Source organism: Neofelis nebulosa, chromosome 2 (assembly GCF_028018385.1).
Source record: "Neofelis nebulosa isolate mNeoNeb1 chromosome 2, mNeoNeb1.pri, whole genome shotgun sequence".
Lineage (NCBI taxonomy): Eukaryota > Metazoa > Chordata > Mammalia > Carnivora > Felidae > Neofelis > Neofelis nebulosa.
This window is the reverse complement of record NC_080783.1, coordinates 205,685,265-205,700,292: the sequence shown is the minus strand read 5'-3', so window position 1 is coordinate 205,700,292 and position 15,028 is coordinate 205,685,265. Positions and strand designations below refer to the sequence as shown.

The 15,028-nt window shown below is 51.1% G+C and overlaps 1 protein-coding gene across 1 annotated transcript in view; it reads left to right on the top strand.

Moving 5' to 3' along the window:
- EPHA8 (EPH receptor A8) overlaps positions 1–5,040 on the top strand; it is a 34,918-nt gene extending 29,878 nt beyond the window's left edge. Inside the window, exons 12-17 of the mRNA XM_058718707.1 lie at positions 156–217; positions 695–904; positions 1,803–1,952; positions 2,045–2,235; positions 2,693–2,866; positions 3,009–5,040. Coding sequence (XP_058574690.1) covers positions 156–217; positions 695–904; positions 1,803–1,952; positions 2,045–2,235; positions 2,693–2,866; positions 3,009–3,123 — 902 coding nt within the window. The 3' untranslated portion in view covers positions 3,124–5,040. The remainder of the gene's footprint in view (positions 1–155; positions 218–694; positions 905–1,802; positions 1,953–2,044; positions 2,236–2,692; positions 2,867–3,008) is intronic.
- Positions 5,041–15,028: the final 9,988 nt, after the last annotated feature.

Genomic DNA, 15,028 nt, shown 5'->3' with positions numbered 1-15,028 from the left:
GAGTCCGGGACCCCAGGGGGAACCCTAGGCTTTCTGAAGCTGTCAAGTGCTGGCCCACCTCCTGGCAGCTCTCAGAGGGGGCATGTTCCTGGGGTCTCCGATCAGCAGGTCTGATCCCCCCACCAAGAGCCACCCCTGCCTCTGTCCCTCCCCAGGCCGCCTGGCAATGATCGTGACTGAGTACATGGAGAACGGCTCCCTGGACGCCTTCCTGAGGGTGCGTGCCCCACCCGTCCTTCCACATGGGCTGGGGGGACGGAAGTTCAGTCTGGGTGTTGGGAGATCATGTGAGGCCTCCAAACACCCTTAGGAACTTGGACCCAGTGGACCTGGGGAAGGGGAGTGAGGCAGGGGGAGGGGTCTTAAGGGGCAGCCAATCAAATTACCTTTCAGGGCCCCATCACATGAAGGTCCCTCTGCCGCACGGGTCCTCTGCCCTGCACACAGGCTCAGAGGGGTGCCTCTGCGGGGACCCAGGGCTCCAGCCAGCTGGAAGGCATGGTGGGTGCGGTGGAAATCACTAGACTCCCAGCCCCCACCCTACCATTTATTTGCTGAGCGTTCAGGCGCAGGGCTTAACCTCTCTGGGCCTCTATTTCTCCTTCTGCAAAATGGGTGGGAAGTCATCAGAGCCCCACCTATACTTCGCAAACTGCCCAGAGCCTTCCTGAAGCCCAGCCACGTCCCCCTACAGACTCACGACGGGCAGTTCACCATCATGCAGCTGGTGGGCATGCTCAGAGGTGTGGGTGCCGGCATGCGCTACCTCTCAGACCTGGGCTACATCCACCGAGACCTGGCCGCCCGCAACGTGCTGGTTGACAGCAACCTGGTCTGCAAGGTGTCCGACTTCGGGCTCTCCCGGGTGCTGGAGGACGACCCCGACGCGGCCTACACCACCACGGTGCGCAGTCCACACCCCTTCCCAGGAGGCCCGGGGAGGGGCAAGGTGGCAGGGGGTGGGGGTGGGGGCTCCTCACACGTAGTCAAGTGAAGTTGGGAGTGTCAGGGCTGTCTTCAATCTGGGGCACGTCCTACCTCTTCTCTGCAGCTGTTTCTCCCTCCGGGAAATGCGAGCCCCCATTCCCACCCTTTCTGTACCCCTGGGTGGCCTGGGCAGACACCAGGGCTGGTCTCCCCCTCGTCACTCACTCTCTGGGAGATTTGGGGAGGGGTGGCGTCTCCCTGAATCACAAATCCACTCCAGAGCTGTCTGTAAGGATTGGCTAGAAACTAGCATTTTCAGAACGTGTTCCATAGAGCTGTGGGTTTCTCTAGAGGTGCCCTGGGGGCCGCCTTCAAGGCAGGAGGCTGAGTGGGCAGGGACCCAGGCCCCCCACCCTGCCTCAGCGAGAACCTTCCCTTAGGTCTCACCCACTGAGCGTCCTAATGAAGTTTCGCTTAGAGAAGGGATTTTGTGGCAAAAACAAAACAAAAAAACAAAAACAAAAAACACACCAAAACCCCAAACCCAAAAAACCCAACCCAAGAAGAAAGAAAGAAAGGAAGAGCAGTTGGGGTGATGAGCAAGCCACATTCCGTGGGCTTGGTCTCTTGCTTAGGCATCAGCCTGGTGACTGATACTTACTGAGCACCTACTATGTTCCAGGCCCGCCACACACTTCCTTCGCTCAGTCTTCACGACAGCTGTGTGTGCAGGTCTCCCGGACCAGAACAGGTGCTCTAGGAAGGTGGAGGCCATGTCTCCCCTCCTGGACTGCCAGTTTCCCAGCCTGGACCCAGTGCTTAGCTCCCCACTGCGGGTTGGGGAGAGGCCCTCAGCACTCCTGTGTGCCTTGCAGGGAGGCAAGATCCCGATCCGCTGGACGGCACCCGAAGCCATCGCTTTCCGGACCTTCTCCTCCGCCAGCGATGTGTGGAGTTTCGGTGTGGTCATGTGGGAGGTGCTGGCCTATGGGGAGAGGCCCTACTGGAACATGACAAACCGTGACGTGAGTGCGGGACCCTGGCTGGGCAGGGGCCGTTGGGGGCCTTGGAGGGAGGGACGGCCTCCAGCCCAGCACTGTGCTTGCCCCCACCCCAGGTCATCAGCTCCGTGGAGGAGGGGTACCGCCTGCCTGCGCCCATGGGCTGCCCACGCGCCCTGCACCAGCTCATGCTCGATTGCTGGCACAAGGACAGGGCCCAGCGGCCTCGCTTTTCCCAGATTGTCAGTGTCCTCGATGCCCTCATCCGGAGCCCTGAGAGTCTCAGGGCTACGGCCACTGTCAACAGGTGCCTGGTGCCCACCCCAGCTCTGCCCAAGCCCAGCTGCCCTCACAGTATTTCCTGAGATAAGGCTCAGACTTAGTGTAAGCCCTGACATCTGGACCTCACCCAACCTGGGCCTCAAACCCCTGTGCTGCTTAGGCTCCTGACCCGTCAAGTCTGGACCCCTGATCCCTGCCTTACCTGGGTCCCTGACGGCTATTCTGCCTGGGCCCTTGACCCCTGTCCTGCCTGGGCCCCTGACTGCTGTCCTGCCTGGACCCTTGACCTCTGAGCTTCCCGGGCCTCTGACCCCTGCCCTGTCTGGGCCTTCCTCAGCCCTCTCCTTGCAGCCTGGGGGCGAGCTTCTCAGACCCTTTGCCTACTGCTGAGCCTGGATGGAGGCCGAGGGCGGCTAGTGCGAGGGTCCCTGAGGGAGGCAGAGGCCCTGGCAGGCCACTTACCAAGGACCCCTGTGCCTCAGGTGCCCGCCCCCTGCCTTTGCCCAGAGCTGCTTTGACCTCCGTGGGGGCGGGGGCGGCGGCGGGGGCCTCACCGTCGGGGACTGGCTGGACTCCATCCGCATGGGCCGCTACCGGGACCACTTTGCTGCCGGCGGTTACTCCTCCCTGGGCATGGTGCTGCGTATGAACGCTCAGTGAGTGGAGGGGCCGGGTGGTGGTGCCCGTGGGGGCGGGGACAGGGGGAGAGGGCAGGAGACCAGAGGCAGGCTGGCGGCTCCAGGGAAGGGGGACCCGGCCTCCCAGGCCAACCCGGTCAGCACCGCCCTTCCTTCACAGGGACGTGCGTGCCCTGGGCATCACCCTCATGGGCCACCAGAAGAAGATCCTGGGCAGCATCCAGACCATGAGGGCCCAGCTGACCAGCACCCAGGGGCCCCGTCGGCACCTCTGACCTGAGGCTGGTGGGGCCCGGGCAGCAACTAAAAGTGGCCCCGAGTCGCGTCGGCCACCAGAGGACTTGCGCCGGGTCATGTCGGCCATCGGAGGACTTGCAGGGTTGGCCGGAGGTCGGGCAGCTCCCAGCCTCTGGTCCCTCCTCTCAGGTGCCAGGGAGGCCAAGAGCTCCGCCACAGGACCTGGTGTTAGCCGGAGTCGGGCTGCCTGGGAAGCGGCATTTGGTGCCCAGCATGGCTGGGACATCTGTCCCCGGCTGAGGCCTCAGTGACACTGAGCCTAACAGAGACATCACTCGCTTGCCTCTGAGAGAGAGAGAGAGAGTGTGTGTGTGTGTGCGTGTGATCACATGCTGTAGGGGTTGTTTTCATGAGGTCCTGGGAGCCCTTGTGAACATTTGTGATCATGTGTGTGTGTCCACCCATCGGATCCAAGCACGGACGTGTGCCTGTGGTGTGCGTGCTTATCCAATTTGGTGGGGGGCATATGTGCGTGACCATGGATGGCACGTCATGAATGAGGACATGTGTCACGGGCCTGTGACCCGTGTGACACTGCCCACTGAGCATGGACCCAGGCCCCAGCACCCACAGGGATGAGGGAGAGGCCCATGCCCACCTCCCCCTACACCTGGAGGCAGGGAGTAGGGACCGCTTTGGAACTGCACCAGCATGAGGCCCACCCTTGTCTCCGCCCGGGTGAGCCCCCTCCCAGCTGTATCTCAGGTCTGCGCCCTCCCTGTAGCTGGTGAGGGGCCGCCTGCAGCCTCCACCTGGCTCCCACCGCTGCTTCGACAGGAAAACAGGGTTCCCGGCCAGCCCCTCTGGCCACCTACCGTGTAGGCATCACTGCAGAGTATGCCAGGTGCCCTCGGCTGGGCTTGGCTGCCTGGTCAGGGGCCAGGGGCCATGAACTTCCCTCTGGGCTCTGATGCCCCTCCCTGGCCCAGGGCTCCTCACTTGGAAGACCCTCTGCCAACCTCTCACTGCCCGTCCCTGGCCTGTGTCCCCATCCTAGGATCAGGGGCCATAAGATCCCAGCTTTTCAGCCCCCTGTCCACCCCTCTCGTACCACCTGGGGAGACCAAGGCCTAGAGGGGGGTTGTGCCTTGTCCAAGGTCACACAGCAACCAAGTTTCAGAGCTGAGGCCACCTGCCTGCCAGCCCAGCGCTCTACCCCCCCCACCCCCCCATCCCACACTGACAGCCGTGGGTAAGAGGGGGCTTCAGGAGCTCCCCCATCCCCAAACTGACCCTCCCCTTTACGGCCCACCAGGGTATGTAAATATCTTTTTTCTACCATGTCAGAATATTTTTTCCTCACTCCTGACAATGCAAAAATGGTCTTCAAAGCACATAAAAAGCACCCAGGGTGAGAAAGCACCATCCCAGGGGAAGCTTGGCGGGCAGGGCCCAAGGAACCCCACCAGGCAGGATGCCTTGGGCCCCCTGCCGGCCCCAGAGGGAGGGGCAAACCCAGCTCCCCACCCCCAGCCCAGCCCTCCCCCTAGCCAGCACAGCTGTTCCGCAGAGACACCAGCACTGAGTCCCCCCTCCCTCCTGCAATAATTTGGGGAGTCTCAGCCCCGCCTAGGTGCCGCGGCCAGCTCTCTGCACCTCTATATATTATATTACTATATAGCCGAGCTGTTCTTTCTTCCTATGGAAGTCGGAAACATGGTCAGAACACGATCCGGGGAGGACCCTGTCTTCCTCCCACCCCCAGCCCACTCTCACCCAGGTCCTGGGCTCTGATCCTCACCGTCGAGGGGGACACAGTGAGCCTGGCACTTGCAAAAGTGTGGCCCCTGCCCCGAGCGTGAGGTAGCCTTGGGGTCCCAGGATCTGCTTCTCTGTGGTCTTCATCCTGAGTCTTGAACGTACCCACAATGAGAATAAATTCTGCCTCATCTTTGCCTGTGTCCCCCATTTTTTCCCGTCCTTTCAACCTTGACGTCACCTGGTGAAGAGCAGCCTACACTATGCACCTAGTGTATGCAGTCCATACATTTTTTTCTGTTCTGGTCTTACCTATTTTGGGAGGTAGGATTCATGCACCCATTTTAGAAATAGGGAGACTGAGCCTTACAGAAGTCAACTCGCCTATAAAGTCAAGTTTGTGGGGAGCTGAGTCGGAACCCTGGCTTGTCCAACTCCAAAGCCCATGCTCTGCTAGGAAGCACCCCCCCCCCCACAGGCCCCAAATTCTCCCTCCCAAGATGTGCAGACGGTGCTTAACACTGGAGCGCAATCCCTTGCAGGTAGGCATTGCCCTTGCCTCAAGCTCTTTTGTGCAAGAAAGACATTCTCTGGAGGAGGAACACATAAGGCAGGAACATTTCATGGGAACGACTTCTTTGGGACCAAAGGGTCCCTTGAGAGACCTGGGTGCCACAGGGCAGGGAAGGGACAATAGGATGAAAACATCTGCTTTAGTTACATCAGGGGCTGAGGACCCACCTCTGATCCAGGAAAGAAGGGACAGCAGCAGAGCCAGGACAGTGGCGTCCGAGGCAAAGCAGAGCCCAACTATGTCCATTTGGGGAAGATGCCCCTGGGGGTCCTATTGATGAGCAAGCCCTCAAGCTGAAGGAAGATCTTCATGCCTGCACCTCCCTCGAATTGGAAACGTAGGAGCGGGGAGAAAACACGTTTGCTGTGTTTCCTATGTTATCTCACTAATAATCACAGCAGCCTTATGGATTGGTAGTATTGTCTCCATCTTACAGTTGGGCACAGCATGCTCAGAGAGGCCAGTGTCCCAACTGGCAAAACAACCGTGTAAAACTAGACCCGTCTGATTTCTAGCCAGGTGTGTTTTTCCTGAAACTCTACAAATAAACTGTGTTCCGGGCCTCCCCGACCCCGCCGCCCCGGGACCAGCCATTTCCTATGAGGAAGAACCTGTTACCACACACTTCCTTCCCTAAGGGCTAATCATCAGAGCCTATGGAGCACCTACTATGTGCTGGGTGCCACTGGGGGATACAAAGGTGAAGGCAGACCCTATGCTAAGTGTCCGGGAAAGGGGGCATGCAGAAAGGTTGGAGGAGGTCAGAGGAGAGAAAGCCTGGAGGGCCAAGATTGTCACCAAGGGGTTCCTGGAGGAGGAAGCATTCAGCTGGGCATTGGAGGATGAGAAGGGTTTGGAGGTTCATTTCCCCTATGTGAGTATGGATGCAGAGAAGAGGAAGAAAGAATAACAGCCACAGAAAAAACAAATGGGGTGCATGCATAGGAAGTCTCGCTGTCATGAAGTCAGCTAGTCCCTTCCAGTTTAATCTATATATTTTGTTTCCAATAAACCTCACAGGGGGTTTTCTCTGCAACTTGACAAGGTCATCCCCAAATGTATATGGAATAATAACCTAGAAGAGCCAAGACAATTTTAAAGAAGAGGAGGAAGAGAATGGGAGCCTCACCCTACCAGATATCAATAATTACTATAAAGCTCCAATAATTAAGATAGTTTTATTTGGTTCTGGGAATACAGAAACAGAGAAAAAGAACAGAGAATAATAATGCCTATGGACAGATCCAAATGTATTTGAGAGTTTGAAACATGACAGGGGTAAAGGATAGTCTAGTTAATGGGTGACATTAGGACAATTAAATACCCACATAGAAAAAGATAAAATTAGATCCCTGCTGGTACTATTCACAAAATAAATTCCAGGCTGATTAAAGTTTAAATGTAAAAAGCAGACTATAAAACTTTTAAAAGAAAAAAATAAGACTTTTAAAAAGACTTTAAAAAAAATAAGACTTTTAAAAAGACTTAAAAAAAAAAACCAGGAAGATAACTTTATGACCTTAGAGCAGAAAATAAAAGCACAAATGATAAAGGAAGACACTAAGAAACCTTATTTCAATAAAATTGAGAACTTTTCCATGACATACACACAAAAATAGACTTGTTAGAGCCATGGCCGGGAGAATATTTGCAAGCTGTATAATCAACCAAGAGAGAATTAGTTTCCAAAATAAATTTTTTAACTTCAAAAAATCAATTTACCAAAACATTTAGAAACATAAGAAAGTGGGAAAAAGATATGAACAGACAAAGAAACAGAGAAAGAAGTGTGGATGACCAATAAAGATATAAATAAGATTCTCAACATCACTGGTAAACATGGAAATGCAAGTTGACAGTAATGAGATAGGTATTGCACCAGTTTGACTGGCAAACTTAGTCTCTAATGCTGGTATTCATGAGGGTGTTGGGGGAATAGGAATGTTTGTAAACCAGTAGTGGGGATGCAGATTGGTGCAACCACTTTGGAGAGCAATTTGGAAACAGTAAATTTTAAGATGAGCAAATCTAAGACCAAACAGCTCCACCTTAGTGTGCGCTCAGATTAGGTTCTCGAAGCCGTGCCTGAGATTCTTGTGCAGGTGATTTATCGAGGGAGAACTCCCAGGTGAAAGAGACAGGGGAAGGCACAGAGGGTGGGAGTAAATGCTAGGCAACGATATGTTCTCATTGGAGATTATCTTCAATCTGATGCCACAGGGAACTCTGGAGCATTAATAATACCACAGAGTGGATCTGCCTTAAAGCAAGGAGGTCAGACTCGTACCCCGTGTCAGTCATTGATTGCCTATAGGCTGCCCCGTTGCGGGAAAGTGGGTGGTGTTGTATATCTTGTTGGGTGAGGACGTTCCCAAGAAGGGAGCAGCTATGAGCCCTTGGCAGCTAACTCTTACAGCACTTGCAGGTCAAAGGAATCAGGGCAGCGCACCCACAGTGTTTTCTACACATCCTAGAGAAACTCATACCCGCATGCAAAAGGATACATGTCCAAGGATATTCATTGCACCTTGGTATATAATAGAAAAATGAGGAGCAGCCTAACTGCTCTCAGCAGGGAAACAGGAAAATAAGCTGTTTTATAAGTACAATGAAATCATCTACCATAGTTAAAATGAACAAAGTAGATCAACATGTACCAATAGGGATAAGGATAACACAGTATGGAGTGAAAAAGTAAATGGCAACCGCATATATACAGTATTATACCATTTTTGTAAACGTTAACATTTTTTTTTATTACGTTTCTTTATTTTTGAGAGGCAGAGAGAAACAGAGCATGAGAGGCGGAGGGGCAGAGAGGAAGACACAGAATCCGAAGCAGGTTCCAGGCTCTGAGCTGTCAGCCCAGAGCCCAACGCGGGGCTCGAACCCATGAACCGTGAGATCATGACCTGAGCCGAAGGCAGACACTCAACCGACTGAGCCACCCACGGGCCCCATGTAAACTTTAAAAACATGTGTAACAATAGATTTACAGGTTTCTAATCCGTAACTAGATAACGACAATACAACAGATAAACATAAACACCAACTTCAGCTTAGTTACCTCTGGGGAAGAAGGGCAAGGAAGGAAGGGGTACTGAGCTGTATTGACAGTGTTTTACTTATTTTCCTTTTTAAAATAGACTTCTAGCTGGTGTGTTTCTCCCGAAAGTCTAAAAATAGACTCTGCAAATTTGGTAAAATGTTAACACCCATTTAATCTTGGTGGGCACATCCGTGTCTGTTACATTAATTTATGAGTTTTCTGTATATTGAAATGTTTTATGATTAAAAATAAAGACTAAAAACCTCAAGGGTAGAGGTCTGAGAGTCGCCCTCAGGACGCTCAGTGTCTCCGAGAAACAGGAACGGACTTTGGATGAACGTGCAGGTGTGCGCTGTCCGTGGTGCTGAACCTCAATGGCAGCAGCTGGTGTGCTGCAAAAAAAAAAATCCGCAGGTCTTGTCAGCTCTCTCTCCAAACTGTGTTCCAGATGTAACCATTTATCCCCACCTACCACTGGTCTGAGACACCGCCACCACCTCTCCCCTGGACATCTTAAGGGGATGGTCTCCCTGCTTCCTCTCTCACTCCCATAATGAAGGAATCTTTTAAAAACCAGACCATGCCACTTCCCTAATTACAACCTTCCAAAAGTTTCCTATCAAGTTTGTAATAACATCGAAAATCGTGGGGTGTCTGGGTGACTCAGTTGATTGATCAGTTGACTACTGACTTCAGCTCAGGTCATGATCTCACAGATCTCATGGCACGGAGACTGCTTCAAATCCTCTGTCTCCCTCTCTCTGCCCCTCCATGACTTGTTTCTCTCTCTCTCTCTCTCTCTCTCTCTCTCTCTCTCTCTCTCTCAAAAATAAGTAAATGTTAAAAATTTTTAAAATAATAAAATAAGATCCTCACCTGGCCTACAATATCCTACATGATCTGCTCCTTCTGGCCTCCCTGATCTGCCTCCAACCTTCCTCTCCCTCCCTCTAACCATCCTCTCCCTCACTCCTTTTATGTCTTGAACATACCAGGCCTTGGCATTAGCCCTGCCCTTTGCCTGGGATGTTCTTCCATGTCTATAAAAGGTTCAGCCTGAGTGTGGCCACCTTCCACCTGAGTCACATTCTACTATGTTACCTAATATTATTATATTTATAGCATTTACAGCCAGTTGAAGTTATTTATCATTTATTTACTTGCTTATTTTCTGCTCCCATAATTCAGTAGGGTCTGAAGAAACAGGTACTGCATCTAATTTACTCAGTGTTTTACCAACAGTACACAGCACAGTGATGGCCCTCATTCATGTGCAACAGATATTTATTGAAAGAATGAATGTATATCTTCCGAGCACCTGTTCTGTGACAGACCCTGTATTTGGCAGAGGATATGAAGTCTAGAATAAATAAGATCACTCTTGCCCTCAAGATGCTCATAGACTGAAGAAAACATAGAAGCCAAATCACAGGATCATGGAATGTTGGAATAAGTCCCTTTGCTCTTATAGATTAGAGGACTTTAGGGGAATCAGCTTGGTAATTCTCCACATGCTTCTTCTTTCTTTGGTAAAGAAATCCAGCCTTGCCCAGGGAGGGAAATGGACTCACCCAAATTCACATGGCATCAGAAGCATAATCTGGCTCTGAGATTCTTCACCTAACTTCCTATAGTTTGTGTTTAAAGAAAGGTCCCCCAAAGCAGTTTCAGACACTCTTCTACCTTCTGGCTCTTGGTTGCCCTTCTAGGCACCGCCTGCAGAAGAGAAACAAATTCCCATAAGAGTGATTTGAGGAGTAACAGGAAGTCCTCAGGCAGATGGACGCCTTACCTTTTGATCAAACATAACGCCTAGATTTTCACCATTAGGATCTCATCTCTTTGAAGAAGACTTGCTGTCTTTGGATTTCCCTGAGAAAACGCAAAATCTCCCTAGAAGAACAACTCTCTGAGCCCCAAGTGTGGACAAGTCCAGCCAAACCTTCTTACCCCTATGAGGGGACTCACTGGGAGAAGAGAATAGATAATATGGTTGGGGGTTAGAAGAAGTGTGGAAAGAGGTGGTCCAAGATGCCAAGCAAAACTGGTGCCACCCATATCTCTTGTCTCATCCCCTCTTCTTACTCCCCCACAAACCCACAGAGGACCTTCCAGCCATGAGGAAATACCTGCAGACTCATAAATACTCTTGGCCCTCTCCCATGACTGTGCCATGTGTCTCTTCCACTAGAGGAATGTTCCTCCTCTCTTCTCACCCTGGGTAATTCCTATTCATGCTGCAGCTCTCAACCTCTGGGGCCTCTCCCTAATTTAGGGTTATATTTCTTTCTTTTTGAGATCCCATAGACCCCAGGAGTCCACATTAAAGCACTTATGTTGCACTGTAATAGATCTTCCACCTTCACTGTTGACTGATTAAGGTCAGAACTGTCCCTATTTAGCCAGAGAACCCCAGTGCCCAGCCGAGGGCTGGATCATGGTAAGGATTCAGTGACTGATAAAGGCACAGGCAAATAATTCTTCCTGGAGTCCTGGGTATCTGCCCTATTGTCAGGCCAGTTTCTTTCTCCTTCCCTACCATGTGACTTTGAGCATGTCACTTGCCTCTTTGAGCTTCATTTAATCACTCCTCACCTGTAAAATGAGGTCAGTGCTTAAACACACTGCACAGGCTTTTCTTGAGGATTAGAGGATAATATGAAGGTAAGACAGAGGGATAGTGCCTAGTGTTGGTCACTACAGCAGGAGGAGGGTGGCTGGGTGTCTCTAGGATGGTGTAAGGGCAAGGCTGTTGGTGAGTGCGGGTGAAGTCTTGGAAGCAGGAAGGGGTGGAGAGCCCCAGTAGTTTAGAGTCCTGCCTTTCAGGACAGCCCTCACTGTGTGGTTCCTCTATCTCTCACATCACCCAGGGGGTGATGACCTAGACCCATGGTCACCTCTCATACTCCACCCCCAATGCCCAGGTACCTCATTAAGGACACCTCCATCTCCCCCACCTCAGGCTGCTGGAGAAGGGTCAGCTGCTGGTGTGAAATTCACAGTCCTTGGAGAGTTTGTATTTCCATGTCTCCTCTGTTGGGGCTGGTGGAAGGTGATGAATAAAAGATGGGAATGGGGGGAGGTCCTGTGGCTTTAAGAGAAATGTGACGAGCATTTAGAGTGGAGAGATTAGCACAAGAGCTCCTCTCTGAATACCAAAAATAAGGGGTCCAGTATCAAATGCAAAATAAACCAAAATAAACCAGAAAGCCACCATTCTGCTTTGATATGTCAGGGCCCCAACAGAAGAAGGGGACCTGGGGACCTTGGGTAAATGTAGAGAGTCAGGTGAAGGAAGCTGGGAACCATCAGGAAAGAAGTTCAAGAGGACCATGGCCAAGGTGACCTAAGGGCTGAGAACGGGACAGTGAGGGGAGGAGATTCCGGGTGCAGCCCCCTCCCTCCCAATGCTGACATTCTTTTGGGATGCTGAATGTAACAGTCACCCCCAACACACACACACACACACACACACACACACACACACACACACTCCTGTGAAAAGGACTGTGAAGAGAAGGTTGTCTGTATGGCATTTAATGGGAGCCTAAGTGGGTGGCTTATTGTTATTAATAATAATGAATCACTATTTACTGCACTTTTGTCATGTACCAGACAGTGACAAGTGCTTTCTGTGCATTACACCTTCCAGTCCTCACAGCAGCCTTATGAGAGTGTTATTATTACTATCCCCATTTCATTAATAAGGAAACCGAGGCACTGAGAGGTTATGTAACATGCTCCGTGTTACAGAGCTGATGAATGGTGTCTAGGGATTTAAATGCAGGTCAGCCTGACTCCCTGGGGAGTGGTAATGGTGGGTTGTGCTGAGGGGAATGGTTAAGAATGTGGGCTTTGTCCTAAGCTCAGGAATCACCAGCAGTTCACTCCTGTATCTGTCTTCTGGCCAGTTGCTCCTGGGGGAAAGCATCTAAGACTCCAAGACCTCATTGGCCATAGAGGATGAGTGATGGGATAAAGGGGTGAAATCTGTTGCTGTATGTTTTTGCTTTGATGTAAATGGATGACCATGAGAGGTTGTGTGGACACTTTTGTTCACTTGGTGGCATATGGCTGTAGAAAAGGGCACATGTGGCTTTGTCTTCAAGTGTGTGTATGACTGTTGGTATACGACTGCATGTGCATGTGTCTGTGTGAGTATGACTGTGATGGGTAATCATATGCTATGAAACTGAGGATGGCTGAGGTTTACAGATATGTTTTTGTATGTAGAATTCAGTGATTAACATACATAAAATGCACAAATATATGTGATTGGTATAGATATATTATTGTATATGCGCTTGTGTGTGTGTGAAGTGTATAAGCATTTCCATGACTGTAACATGAGCCAGTGTGTGACATATGAGTGGTGTGCCTGTGTGTAGAGGGAGGTAGGATCATGTGTGTATGTGTGTGTGTGCCAAGACCAGATGGTCACCTCTGATACCCTCCCTCCCCCAGTCTCTTCCCCAGTGACAGAATTGAATGTCTGTCAAAATGCTCAAAATAGGAGTCATTTTGCCTCAATATAAGGATTCTCAGGGGGGCATTCTGGACATGGAATTTTTAACTGCAGATGCACAGCAGAGTCCCAAAGCCCTGCTTAACCCATGCATTTGGCTCTTCCCCTGAGGTCTTCCTAGTGTCCCTCCCAGGAAAGGCAGACACTCCTGGCTCTATTCTCAAGAAGGACCAAGCCTTGGGGCACCTGGGTGGCTTAGTCAGTTAAATCCTACTGGCTCAGGTCACGATCTCACAGTTCATGAGTTCAAGCCTTGTGTTGGGCTCTGGGCTGACAGCTCAGAGCTCAGAGCCTGCAGCCTGCTGCAGATTCTGTGTCTCCCTCTCTCTCTCTGCCCCTGCCCCACTTGTGCTCTCTCTCTCTCTCTCTCTCTCTCAAAAATAAACATTAAAAAACATTTAAAAGAAACGGCAAGCCTCAGAAGGATTGTGTGTGTGTGTGTGTGTGTGTGTGTGTTCTTCTTCCTATCCTTTCATAGCTGGAGAAACTGAGGCTCAGACAAATTAAGACTCTTGCCTGCAACTTTAGGCCTAAATTGCTTTCCCCAAAATTAGCTTCCCTAATTTTCTGAGCTTTATGCTCCATAATTTCGCCTAACTCTTGTCCTGGTGAAATGAAGACAACCACTTATTCATTCAACAGTTATTCAGCACTTCCACCATGTGACCAGACGTCAGGGTCTGTCAAACTATAACCAACTCTTTGAGGATTAGGCAGTCATCTTCCCCAGACTCCCTTGAGTCTCAAATCCAAGGGGGTACTCTCGCAGCCCCGCAATGGTATGGAGCTGTCCTTGGTACTGAAGCTTCACATTGGGCATCTTCCAAGGCCTGATCTGGGATCACCTCTGGATTTGGGGAGGACCTGAAGCTGAACTACTGGAAGCATAGAGTCATGATCAGGACAGGTGATTTTCCTGCCATGCACCATTCTGGCCTGGCACATCTAGAGCCTCATCTCTCTTCTCGTCTGAACATTTCTCATGGAGCTTCTTAAAGGCTGGGTAAGGCTGATGCAACCCACGTCTTGGTTCAATAGTATTTGCTGGACTGTGCTAAAGGAAAAACAAAACAAAATAAAACAAAACAAAAACCAGGCACTTGAGTGGGCCCATGGGAGGATACCATGGTGGAGGTGATCTGGGAGCCATATCAAGGGGAGACCCTAGTGAGGATGTTGGAGCATCACCAATCAATTGTCTTTAGATCCTGGAGGGACTGGCCCGGGAAAGAGACTCAGACTAGCTCTTCCAAGAACCAGACAGTGGTGACTTCAGGAAGAGATGAGCTTACCAAAGGTGAGAAAGACAAAACATTCAGTTTTTCTGGGGTAATCATGACAGCAGACCAGCCCTTAGGGACAACGATTACCAATTTTTGAACACCTATCATATGCCTGCCACGACCTAGAGAAATATGTACCATTAGCCCCGTGTTACAGATAAGGAAACTGAGGTCCAGAGAGGGGAGGTAACTTGTTCATGATCATGTGGCTGGCAAGTAATTGGGCTGAAATGACACCCAGGCACGTGATCCCAACCCTGTGCTGCTAACCTCTGTGCTACAAAGGCTCCCTGAACCTATCCAGAAGGTGTGGAATTCCTACCTTCTCCCTCATGTCTCCCACAGCCTTCTCTCAGCTCCTTCCCCTCCTTCTCCCCTTGGGTTGAGTTTTAAAGATGAAATAAATTCAAAAGGGATGAGGCACCCAGCCCAGAGTGTGGGGCCTGATCCGATTAACACTGATGTTTCATGAGGGAGGGGACAGTGTTTCTCACCTGCAGCCCAGGGCAGTAGAAGAAGCTGCCTGCAAATCATCAAGGCCTCCTGGCTCTGCAGGCCCTCCGAGCCACCCTGCCCCACTACCTGCATCACCTTCCCCTCCTCCTATGTTCCCCATGGCCCAGCCACAGCTCTCAGAAGCTCCACCAAGCTCCAGCTGCAACTCCCAGACATCCTGGGGCAGCAAACCAAGCCCATACTTGGGATCAGACCAGAGTATAGGAGATCCTGGCTCTGTCTTTTCCTAGGAGACCTC